Genomic DNA, 12,962 nt, shown 5'->3' on the forward strand with positions numbered 1-12,962 from the left:
ACTTCGGCACCACATAAGACCCAGTCGCCTCTTCGGCATGGGCAAAATCAAGGGTAAGGAGATTGGAGTGCGAGTCGCTCCCAGAGCCTAAGGAATTGAATCGATGCTTACGAGCTCATCGAATTAGTCATTCTAGGCCAAAACGAGCAATCTACTCCCTTTGCCAAGTTACTTTCAGCTCGGGAGGGGGGGGCAAATGATGAGGGCGGATTTGCCCCTCCACTGATATGGTGACACATGGCACCTCGGAACAACTAGGTGACACCCAGAACCACTTAGGCAACAACTTGCCTTAGCCAAGTTGGTGGTGTCCCACCTGGCGGCCTGGCCCAGGTGCAACCTTGTCACAAGTGTTTTCTTTGCCGCACCATCAAGTGCCATCCGTCGTGCCTACAGCCGCCACTCCAGTGTCCAAGTGTGTGTCATGGGTGGGCTACGCATGTACTTTTGTATGGGGGATTGCCAATGGCATTCTTGTATTTACCTAGTATGATTTTTCATCCTCTTGATGTATCTTTATGTCACTCCCCCAAAAGCTTAATGTACTCTTTGAGGGGAGGTAGGTAGTCGAGTGAATCAGTAGCATGTAAAGGTTAAGCACGAGATCCCCTCGACACTAAACTGTGTGCTTGTGCTTGTCGCCTATTAATGCAATACAAGTAGCCTTTTGCTAATTCGTGTGCCATCTTGTTGCCTTTTTGTGTGTGTTTGCTTTGTTGCTTAGGCTTACTCGCCCCATTCGAGTGTTGCACGGGGCCTCAACGATTACCCCCGTGATAGTTGGTATCAGAGCAGGAGCTCCTTCTAAGCCATCCGACCCACGATGCGAGTGACATCATGAAACACAACAGGGACATTGTTGAGGAAATCGAGCATGGACTCTCCACATCCCATGAGGCCGATGATGCGCCCGCCGACAACATCGGCAAGGACAAGGCACTGAAGCCCAACAAGCGTGAGAAATCTTTCAACAAGCATGCAGCCATTGACTTGCGCATGCTGCGTTGCGAAGCCACCGTAGGTGAGATGCGAGACTCGATAGACGAGATACATCAAACCATGGAAGCCATGGACAGTACACTGGTTGAGATGGCAGGTCGCCTGAGTGGAGTCGTGGACGAGGTCCGTGACATAATCAATGGCGCGCTCAAGGAAATCTGTAGCGCTGCGCGCCAAGAAGAAGCAAGCTCCTCCAACTCGCAGGTCCAAGACAGGCTTGATAGTTTTCAAGCCTAGCTCGATGAGATGAAGAAAGAGTGGGCAACGTAGAGAAGAACCATCTCCACATCAAGGGACGTCCCGGCCCAGCTAGATGAAATGAGAGCAGAGTGGGCCTCAATGAAGTCAGCCGCATGTGCCTCCTTCGACGTCCAAGCTCAACTAGAGGAACTCAAAGCCGAATGTGCAATCCTGAAGAGGGTCGTCGCTAATCTAGCCAACACTTCATTTGCATATACTCCCTCCCACATCAAGATTAGGGAGCCAACTCCCTATTCGGGTACCTGCAACGCACGAGAGCTTGACAACTTCATATGGCAAATGGAGCAGTATTTCGCCGCTGCCAATGTGACTAATGAAATGACTCAGGTGCGTACTACTACTATGTATTTGATCGATGTCGCTATATTGTGGTGGCGCAGAGTGTGTGTTGACATAGAACGTGGTACGTGTGTTATCCGTACCTGGACTGACTTTAAACAAGAGCTGAAGAGACAGTTCTACCCAGAGAACGTGGAGTACCTCGCTCGTCGCAAGATGAAGACTCTCAAGCATGGTGACTCTCTCCATGAATATGTCAAAGAGTTTTCAGCCCTCACATTAGAAGCCACCGATATGTCAGACAATGACTTATTGTTCAACTTCATGGATGGCCTAAAGCCTTGGGCCGAGCTCGAGCTCCAACGATGTAATGTTCAGGACCTTGTCTCCGCCATGGCCGTGGCCGAACAACTTAGTGAACAGAGACTGTCGGATGAGGAAGAAAGCAGACCAGCTAGCCCGCGTACCACACATTCGAGTGGGGAATATAGACAACCAAGTCCCCCGAAGGAGAAGCAGCCCTTCAACCACAAATCAGTCGAGCACCACAAAGGGAAGCAGCCACAAGGAAGTCGAAGCTACTACAACAATAGATATCGGGGGAAACCCAGTCATCCTCCCACTTGCTACATTTGTGGGGAGGAGCACTTGACCAGGAATTGCCCAAAGCGAGCAAAGTTAAGTGCCCTCATTGCCAAACTAAGCGATGATGAGCAGAGTGATGGGGAACGGAGTACCCAGGTGCCAAGAGTGGGCGCCCTCCAACTTTTCAATGCCATGATGAAGAAAGTGGTTACCTCCAAACAGCCCACCTCAGTTAAGGGAGAACTGAGGTATGTTGACGTAACCATTGGTGGGAGGCCAACCAGGGCCCTAGTTGACACGGGGGCCACTCACAACTTCATATTCATTGCAGAGGCCAAGAGACTTAATTTGGCCGTCTCCAAAGAGCCCAACTGGCTCAAAGCAGTTAACACAGGTGCCAAACCTACTGAAGGCATGGCTCGCCGAGTAAGACTACAACTCGGTACCTGGGATGGAGAGATTGACCTCTTCGTCGTTCACATAGATGATTTTGATGTTGTCCTTGGAATGGACTTCATGATACAGACGAAAGCGGCACCGTCCCCTCACCTTGACACCCTGATGATCTTGGATGAGCAGTCACCTTGCATGGTCAACATGATCGCCACAACCAACACCAAGAAGAAGCAAGTCTCAGCCATGCAACTCCAATACCAACCTCAATCTTTGATGGCAAAGAGATCTACAACCACCACCATTCCAACCAGAAGTGAATGCAACAACTCCAGGAAGAAGTCAGCGCTAGCGTCAGTGCCAACGCCGTTACAGCACCAACATCGGCATCAACATCAGCTTCAACACCAACCACATCAGCAGAAGTCAACTTCGCAGCAGAAGCCGCAAGTGCCTGCAATTCATGGGCCCAACAAAAGACCCAAGGCCGTGTCAAACTTTGCCCACATCTACTACCACAACCACCGAGGAGAGCGAGTGCCACCCAAGCCATTTAGGGACCACATTCACATCATCCCTCAGGCTAAATCCCGTAGTAGCCCTGTGAGTCACCCTTGGGGAAAAATGCATGGGAACCAACACCCTAACAATCCAAAATATCATTTTGACTTAGCCCTGGCCACAAACCTTCCTAACACCAAAGTAGAGCAACCAAAATCCTACCTTGAAGCAGCCAGGCAAGGACTTAACGTAGGGACTAGCCATAGGTTTTCCCACCATCCAGAACACCTTAAAAGACTTCCACCCATCATCATGCCCGGGCCTTGGAAGAGATAAACTTCGTGGAGCACCTGAAGAACTCCATCAACAACAGATTGGAGCTTCAAGCAGAAGCTAGTCTTCGAGGACGAAGACTAAATTGAGTGGGGGAGATTGTCACAAGTGTTCTCTTCGCCGCGCCATCAAGTGCTATCCATCATGCCTAAACCTGTTCATGGGCCGGGTGGCCCGACCCCTAGACGGGCTTGAACAGGCTTTTTGGCCCGCGGGCTTAACCTCGGGCCAAAAAGCCCGGCCGGCATAAAATTCGAGCCGGGCTCGGGCTTTGCCAAAATAGCCCGGCCCTGCCCGACCTATAGTTAAACCTAAGTAAACCCGGCCCGACCTATAGTTAAACCTAAGTAAAAACCCTATGTGATGTCCATTTGAATAAATTCTTTGATTTGAGAATGTTGTTGATTCACTTGTAGGCCCGTTGTTCATTTAAATAGGGGAAAAAAACATCTACATTAAAATAGAAAATGTCCATTTGAATAGGGAAAAATTCGAATTTCTTTTATTAGGTCGGGCTTCGGGCTTTTTATTAGGGCCGGGCTCTCGCCCAAATTGTAGGCCCGTTGGTTGGGCTGGGCTCGGGCTCGGGCCTAACATTTTTCTGTTAGTAGAGTCAAAGCCCGGCCCGAGCCCAGCCCGGCCCGGCCCATGAATAGGTCTAATCGTGCCTACAGCCGCCACTCCAGTGTCCAAGTGTGTGTCATGGGTGGGTTATGCATGTACTTTTGTATGGGGGATTGCCAATAGCATTCGTGTAGTTACCTAGTATGATTTTTCATCCTTTTGATGTATCTTTATGTCACTCCCCCAAAAGCTTAACGTACTATTTGAGAGGAGGTAGGTAGTCGAGTGAATTAGTAGCGTGTAAAGGTTAAGCACGAGATCCCCTCGACACTGAACTGTGTGCTTGTGCTTGCCGCCTATTAATGCAATACAAGTAGCATTTTGCTAATTCGTGTGCCATCTTGTTGCCTTTTTGTGTGTGTTTGCTTTGATGCTTAGGCTTACTCGCCCCATTCAAGTGCCACACGGAGCCTCAACGATTACCCCCGTGACAACCTGGCGGCCTGGCACAAGCACCGATCTGGCGGCTTGCGAGATGTGCTCGTCGACGAATTCAGCATGCATATCCTAATACTCCCACGATCCTTGGAAGTTGGCCCACGTGCCGAACGATCCAAAGGGTTGTCAACGTGCATGGCGGTTACCTCCGAGAATGTCGGACCACTTAGATGACCTCGCGGAAATCTCGGATGCAGTGCGTGAAGCCCACGCCAAACAATGCCTATATAAAGGCACCAACCCCAATGGCCCACGCCAAACAAAGCTCGCCACTCTGGTCAGTTCGTCACCTAACCTGTCTAGCTCGGCCTAGTCAGCTCGTCACCTAACCTACCTAGCTCGGCCCAGTCAGTTCGGCACTTAACCTGCCCAGCTCGACCCAGTTAACTCGGCATCTAATCTGCCCCCAGCTCATAGCAAATGACAAGGTACTTAGCAAAAAAAATTGATACATCACCAAAAAATTGATTCATCAAAATCTATATAGAATTCCTCTAAAAAGAGGCATGAAAATGTCCAAAATACATATGCAATTATTTTTTACCAAAATGTTTATTTTCCATTTTTTCTCTTCATATGAATTGCTAGCCCAAACCTTTTTTGATCTCTTTTTTGAAATTGATTTATTTTCTAAATCTGCCCTTCATGTCAATCGCTCAAAGTAAAAATGCAATTTTAAAATTGGATAAATTAGAAAGACCCCCCTCTACTATGACCGTGCAATTTTGAAATATGCCACTACAATATTTGAGAGAAAACAATGTTCATCTTCCCTGACCTTACGATAGACGAACAGCAGCGGCATAATCCCTTCTACCTCAGATTTCGGTAACGTGACTAGAAGTGCAGGAGGTCGGACTGAGTTTGAGGACTACAGGAGCTTACCTTGTAAACAGGTCCAAATCCGCCCTGACCAAGCTTATTTTCTGATGAAAAGTTGTCTGTGGCGACTACAATGCTGGATAGACTGAATAGCTTTAATTCATGATCTTCCTTCGCATCTTCAACTTCAAGTAATAATTTCTCTTGGTTTGTTTCATTTTGTTATGCGGAATACAGAGAAAAATAAGATCTTGCTCGTCTTTTGACTAACACAGACTTTCTTCTTTTCTACTTTTAGATCGACTGTAAGAGGTTACCTCTTGATCTGAGACTTCTCCTCCTGAAGCAACAAAAGATGCCCAAACCCAACAGAGGAATCAGTACGCCGGCTACTATGGCAACGGTGTACAACAACCATCGCCTATCTTTTGATTCTTTTTCTGCATTGGAAATCAATTACTTTCTACAACCAAATTGTTGAAAATTGAAATAATGGATGATTCATAGAGTTACTTGGTGCTTACTGTTGGCTGTCAATTGTTGATCAAGAAACGAACCCAGAATATAGATAGGAATAGGACCCCAGGAGGATGATTCCCGAAAAGGAAAATCTCTGTTCTAAAGCTGGCATCCCGTCTCTTCGGCAAAATAAGTTTTGTAAGCTAAACAAGAACAATTGCTCCAGCACATGTCTGCACAATCTCTGAGCCTCAAGCTCGTATCCAAGGACGTGTAGCAAGATCCAGGTCCATCCATATACCCCTGTTTGGAATAGAACAACTCTCCTCTCCTGCACTCTGGTACCTTCTTTTCCACACACCTTTTCTTGTTTTCTCTGGAGTAGTTGTAGGGCAGATGGGTTGGACACAGAATGTTGAAACTATCATACTTGTAGTCGTTCCAGTTGTAGAATTTATATTGCCTGATGTTTCCTTCAGAATCCAGCACCCAAGACGACGAAGGAGAAGAATTTTGCTTTAGGGAGAAAGTGAAGTATCTCTCGTCCTCACTCCAGACGTAGCTGAAATTGTATGTGACATTGTCGGATGTCAACTCAGGCACGCTCTTGAAGCTTCGACCATCCCACACTCCGCTTTTCCAGTAAACATCCCGTTGACGCCAGGCCAGCAACTTGTTAGTACCCATTGGGTCCCCGCCCAGAGAGAAATCCCCCGACGAGAGGTCTTCATTGATCAGCCAAGAAGTTAGAGTCTAGTTATGTCCAGTCTTCGAGTAGTTTCATTCCGGGCAGAAGCGTGTCCGTGGGATAATCGAAGCTCTGCCACAATACCCGTGTTGCAGTTCCATTAGAATCGACCTCCCTCAGAACAAAATTTCCCGAGTCCAATAGAGTAGTTGTCACGTTACCGGCGGTCTGTTTGGAATATAACATAATAGCACTGCCTCCATTGTGTGTGATTTTCAATTTTCCGTCGCCGTCGGTTGTAAGAAGACCGGAGGAATCGGCAATTGGGGTATTTCGATTGGCAACCCAGACAACGGTCGCATCTCGAGCTTTGTTGTAGGAAACACCCAGGTAGCGGTTCCTTGAAGCGCCCGGGCTGAAAAATCACAGTCTGAAAATTCCACCTACACACTCCAAGTGATCGCAGTCCTAAACCCCTTCACCTTCTGTTATTATTGTGTCCCTTGTTGCTGCAACTGCGTCATGGGATGTTCTTAGAGCAAAACAGAGTGAAAAGGCGAGAAGGGAAAATTTGAATTTCCCATAGGTGTTGCTGCTTCTCTTGGTGAGGAGAGACATCGATAATCTATCAATCAACACACAGCAGTGATCAGCAGAGTAACTTGTAAATTAACGCGAGGGGAGTTACCGCCGTTACCGAAATCTGGGAATAGAACGGGGAAGATCAACAGTGTTTTTCTCCCAAATAATTATTATTATAAGGATAGTATGGGGATTAAAAAATATTACAATGGCAGGTTTTAACATAAAGGTAACGGAAGGGTCTCACGGGTCTTTGTCACAGGCCCCATAGTACAGGGGGGCCTTTGTAATTTATTCTTTAAAATTTTTATTATTTATAAAATTTATATTATTTTTTAGTAGAAGATAATCTTGATAGTAATTGCATGTGCATTTTGGATATTTTTGAGCCTTGAGTATTCTAACCAATCTTTTCAAAACCGGACCGGACGGTTGGATTAGAAAGCTGAAATCGGTTATATTCCTTTTACCTCAAAACTATTTTTTGGCCAAAAATAGTTGATTTGGTTAGTAAACCGCTGACCCGAGCAGTCGAACCATCAAACCGTTTGACCCAAAAAGGGTTTAGGCCACTTTTTTGTGTGTGTGTGTGTTTTTTGTCAAAATGAGCTATTCGTTTGGATCAGATGGTCATGCCGTTTGACCCACGAATCGGATCCAGAACGGTTCCCTGTAAGGTCCGGTTTAAAAACCTTAATTCTAATTAGACCTGTCCTGTTCATGGGTCGGGTAGCCCGATGGGCCAGTCCAACCCAATCGATCTAAGTCGGGCTTGGACAAGACTTCAGGCCCACGGGCTCGGGCTTTCTCAAAAAAGCCCGGCTTGTGCCCAAGCCCGACTTGACAATGTATTATATTAATAAAATATTTTATAAAAAACATATATATATTATTTTTCTTCTCTTTTTTCAAATAATAATGAGACTTTTCATTATTTTTTAGGTTTTCAGGTCTTTTAGTGTAAATAAAACAACTTTTAATTTAACTAAAGAGGAAATTTTTTTTTTTCCAAATTTTTACTTGGGCTTGAGTTCAAGCCCGAGCTTCAAGCTTTATAATTGGGTCGGGCTCAGGCTCAAGACCCAGGCCCGATGGTCGAGCCGGGCTCGGGTTCGAATCTGAATATTTTCTATTAATGTAGAGGCAAAGCTCGACCCGGCCCGGTCCGTTATCTAACGAAAGAGTATTACTTACATCTGTGTCAGAAAGTCCAGGAGCTGATTAGTTACCAAACTTTTGGGGGGGTTTCAGCAACGCTCAAAAACTCAAGGGTCATAGAGTCTATTAACTAAACTGAAAATCCATATGCTCCTCTACTAATAATGAGCTTATTAGTTATTACATTGATTAGGTCGTCTAAATAATTCTCTTTGAGGAATGTTGACCAAAAATTAAAGTTGACGTGGGTCAGAGGGAGGGGCCTGGGGTGGTGTGACCGTGCTCCTATTTTATGATTTTATCCGCCAAATAAGGAGAAGGGCGCACGTTAGTGTAGAGCCTAGAATTAATTATAAACAATGATTAATGAAGATCTCGTTTTTTGGGAAACCACAAACGCGAGATTTCAACGTTTGGAGGGAAGAAGTGTCATTCAACAAAGTGCGATGCGTTGCAATTGCAATAGAAGGTTGAACGCTAAATATGGAATAAGAGAGAGAGAGAGAGAGAGAGAGAAGGAAGGGAAAGCGACAGCGAGGGAGAACAAAAAGGGAAGGTTTGAATTTACTAGTATTTCCTTTTCCTTTGTTTTCTTCAATTTCAGAATTTTTTTTTTCAAATTGCTTCGCCATTACTGCTACAGTAATAACACCTGATCTCTCTGAATTTCTTCACTGCCATAATGCCATTATGCTCTCGATTTTAATGAACCGAACCCCCACCAAATAAGCGTTACCGGTAGCACGAATTCACGCCTTTGAATTCCCTTTACAGCCAGTGTGTAGGATCCCATAAGACGTTGAAGGGAAGATTGGCCTAAACAGAAAAACGCTCTAGGAGTGATAAGAGATCATCAAAGGTTAAGTGGGTCATTTTGGTTTTTGCGTTTTTGCAGGGCTTTAGATGCTGGTGGGATAGTAAATGGGGAGAATTTGAGAAGATTAGACATGGCTTTGCTCGATTTTTCTCGGTTTTGGTCTTGGTAGAGGGGACATCCAGTGCTGCAGGGCAAGAGTAAGCTTGGGTTCTTTTCAGAGGGAAACAGGGACGAAGTGGAGTTCTGAAGGCGATTAGAAATGGGTTTCTTTGGTACTATACTGGGTTTCTTCGGATTTTGTTTCGGGACTTCTATTGGGCTTGTGATTGGCTATTATTTTTTTATCTACTTCCAACCCACCGATGTTAAGGTCAGTTTTCTCCCTTTGCAATTTTTACTTTGAATTGAATTGAGTTTTCTGAATATGCTTCTTGTTGATCATTGTTCGTTGGTTCAATTGTTTTCACATGATGCTTCTTAGGTATGTATATTCGAATGGGAATGATAACATTTCACAAGATTGACAAGAAATTGAAATTGAACTTTTAATGGAACAATGGGTTCTGTAGTCTTTTTAGCTTTTGTTTTAAGCTTCGCTATGTTGCATTAGAGTTTTATGGCCCATTTTCTTATCGTTATGTGGATATGCAGAAGCTCTGCTTCTTGTAAGATGATTTGTTTCATCAATAATCAGTGTATGTCAGTTCCTTCTTTTTCCGATCAATAGATTCGCCTACTGGTGGATTGTTATCATTATTATTATGTATTTAATGGGACAGAGTGGTCGATAAGGAGCCAAAATAGGATGTGGATGTGGGAATTGGGACAGTGAAGCTGTGCTTGTTGGTTCTGTAGACTGTAGTGTTCTTACTAGAGTCATGGTCTGTCTTATTTGAGGAGAAACGGTTTTGTTTGAGGATAAGGGAGAAAGAAAAGTTGCATTACTGGATCCTGCTTTCAAGATTACAGACGCAGTTGCGGGTGCCAATATTGGAAGTTGGAACACAACTCTTCATTTCACAAAATCCAGAAGGATATGATGCCAAATATTTGACCAAAGAATCAAATAAACCATATATCCATTCATCACCACAGGCTATCCGATCATCTAACCTACCATTGCCAGTCTCGGATTGGTAAGCTGATGCTCTACTTCACCTGCAGATCTTGGGCCTGGGTTGGAGGGATAGTCATTAAGTTAAACAGATCATCCATCTGGTTCTACAGTGCATTTACCCATGCTCTTTTATTTCTCAGGTAAATAAGGTAATGATCATTTTAGTCATAAAAATCCATTATTAAAAGGGGCATTTTTGTTCTATTCAAGTGTTAGCAACTTTCCTCCTAAATGGGAAAGTTATTTACCCACCTAGGAGAGAATCTGAATCTCCTGCCCACACAAACTCTGCCTACATCTACCCACATAACATTGCAGCCACAAATGGAGAACATCTCATCCTCCTGCATAGTATTATGCAGGGAGAGATGTTCCGAATTCACGGGAGTAGTGTGTTGTGGGTAGACGTGAGCAGAGTTATCGTGGGTAGGAGATCCGGAGTCCCTAGGAGATGGGTATCACCCAGGAAAATAAACTTTCCCTGATCCCCACATTAATCTGAAAAATGAACATGGGATTCTTGGTCAATAGGAACCAAAATCCCATTTACCAACTTTCCCCCCTCTCAAAAACCAAAAAAGAACGCCCCCTAAAGCTAAAGTGATTGCCTTGCTGATCAGGCCCAGAATTGCCAAAAGAATGCAACCCCCATTACTTTTATTTTGCACTGAGAATGCTAATGCGACAAGTTGGGCCAATTGAGCATGTTCAGGCTCATGGCGATTGGCAGCCTGAGCTCTTTTGCTTCTACTTTGAGATGGATTTGAAGGGAGCAGAATTCTCTGGCAGATGATCTATCTAGGAGGGAGGTGAGGAGGATTTTTTATGGTGACATCTCTAGTCCTTCCTAATCTTTTGTTTGAGAATGGAGCTAAAGTAGTATACTTGTACGTTATTCACATTGTCTCGTGCACATCTTTTTATTTTTCTACTAATCAAATATCTTTTACTTCCTTAAAAATTAAAATAAAATAAAAGCAACGTCAAGCACCAAGAAAGTAATCTATGGCATATTAGGATACTAAATAGAATTCTATAAGCATTGTGTAATATTTCAGACTTCTTCTTGTTGGACCTTTCAGGTGTTGGTCATTTGAATATCTTGAGATAAATATGTATGAACTATGTTTAAATTGCATCTCTTTTTTATTTATAATTCATCATAAAATCATGCAATCATATAAAACAGATCCTGTTCAATCTCAATTGCAATTTAAATTGCAGTTGTTTTCTCCATTTCTTGTACTTGAATAATCTTAATGGTTTTTTGTTTCTTATTTTGATAGGATCAAATGTGTAATGGTTGGTCATTTGTCCTCATCTAGAATTTCAGCCTTTCACAGCCTAGGTGCTACCAAATGTGCTGTTTGAAGGTTCAAGGGAGAAATTGTTAGCATCTTCTGTCTATCATACTCTCATAAAATCACTATTGGCACACATAAAAAAAATCAATATTAACATTCCGTAATATGTTCCCTTAGGCTGTGTTTGGTTTGAAGGAAGATTTTGGTGGGATGGGATGAGAAAGGGAAAATAGGGGAAATTAATAATAATTATTAATTAATTAATTAGGTAATTAGTAATATTTTTGTTATTTTATATTTTATTAATTCATCATATAATTAATTCACATTGATAATTAATTAACTATTAACTAAGAGTTAATATTTTAATTTTTATTTAAAATTTATTTTGAATTAATTAATAGTTTTCATTTTATATTATTAATTATCTTACATTTTATCATTTATTTATTCATTAATTACTTAGATAATTAATTATTAACTATATTGTTGTTAATTATTATTTATTAATTAATTATTAACTAAATGCTTTTTATTATTTAGTATATTATTATTAATTATTTAAAATAATAATTAATTAAGTCATTATTATCATCAATTAATATTTTACTTTCTATTAGTGTATAATTTATTATTAATATTTTATTTTATGAATGCCTATGACACAATTAATGATTTTAATTTTTTAATATTAATTATTAATAAATTATTTTACATTTATTAAATAATTATTTTAATTTATTTTATGAATGTATTTTAAATAAATTATTATTAATAATAATATTTAATTATTCGTTAACTAGTTAATTAATTAATTATTAACTATTTTTTTGTTAATTATTAATTAGTTAATAATAATTTTATGATTTAATATTTTATTTTGAATTAATATTAATTATTAATTAGTATTAATAAATAAATAATTAATTATTATCATTAATTAATATTTTGAATTTATTAGTATATTTTATTAATACTTATGACTTAATTAATAAAATTAATTATTATTTTATATTTTATTAATTATTTTTAATTAAATTGTTTTATTAATATTATTAAATAATAATTAATGATTTATTAATGGGTCATTGGTTTAATATTAACTCTTAGAAATACTACGAGGAAGGTGTTTTTTCTTGTTAAACAAGTTCCCCCTCTAATACCACTTGTTTCCCATCAAAGTGGTGGTATTCCACATCTCAAGAATTGGGATCCCATCTCATGATATCCCACAAACCAGACATTCCCTTCCCATCCCACAAACCAGACATTCCCTTCCCATCCCACAAACTAAACGGAGCCTTAATGTCATTAGGCATTGGGGTATGTAAAGTCTTATTTCATCTGGGGAAGAACTGCAATTGGTAAGCTTAACTAGGGCAAAACATGAGTTACTGTTTGTTTATGTAAAGTCATTTTATCCCTAAATACTTGCTTTGTTTTTTTTTTGGGGGGGGGGGTGATAAACTTTTTGAGTGACAATATGAATATGACGGAGTTTGCTAGTTGTTACATACTATTTTTTATATTATTTAGTATATTATTATTAATTATTTAAAATTAATAATTACTTAAGTGATTATTTTACATTTATTAAATAAT

The 12,962-nt window shown here is 41.4% G+C and overlaps 1 protein-coding gene and 1 long non-coding RNA gene across 6 annotated transcripts in view; one reads left to right on the forward strand and one right to left on the reverse strand.

The window, feature by feature from the left end:
• Nucleotides 1-4,877: 4,877 nt before the first annotated feature.
• LOC148791191 (uncharacterized) lies at nucleotides 4,878-5,896 on the reverse strand. Its single transcript, XR_016076572.1, has 2 exons — nucleotides 5,760-5,896; nucleotides 4,878-5,675 (listed from the first exon to the last, which is right to left on the reverse strand). It is a non-coding gene; the product is annotated as an uncharacterized LOC148791191 (long non-coding RNA).
• The window catches only part of LOC104603619 (synaptotagmin-2-like), a 34,137-nt gene continuing 27,071 nt past the window's right edge, over nucleotides 5,897-12,962 (forward strand). For 2 of the 5 annotated variants that reach the window (XM_010267679.3, XM_010267680.3), the window contains exons 1-2: nucleotides 8,504-8,678; nucleotides 9,018-9,309. In XM_010267679.3, coding sequence (XP_010265981.1) covers nucleotides 9,199-9,309 — 111 coding nt within the window. In that variant the 5' untranslated portion in view covers nucleotides 8,504-8,678; nucleotides 9,018-9,198. The other 3 variants (XM_088888652.1, XM_088888651.1, XM_088888650.1) reach the window with 3 other exon arrangements.

The sequence above is a fragment of the Nelumbo nucifera genome, chromosome 5 (genome assembly GCF_055504915.1).
Source record: "Nelumbo nucifera cultivar China Antique chromosome 5, China Antique-T2T, whole genome shotgun sequence".
NCBI lineage: Eukaryota > Viridiplantae > Streptophyta > Magnoliopsida > Proteales > Nelumbonaceae > Nelumbo > Nelumbo nucifera.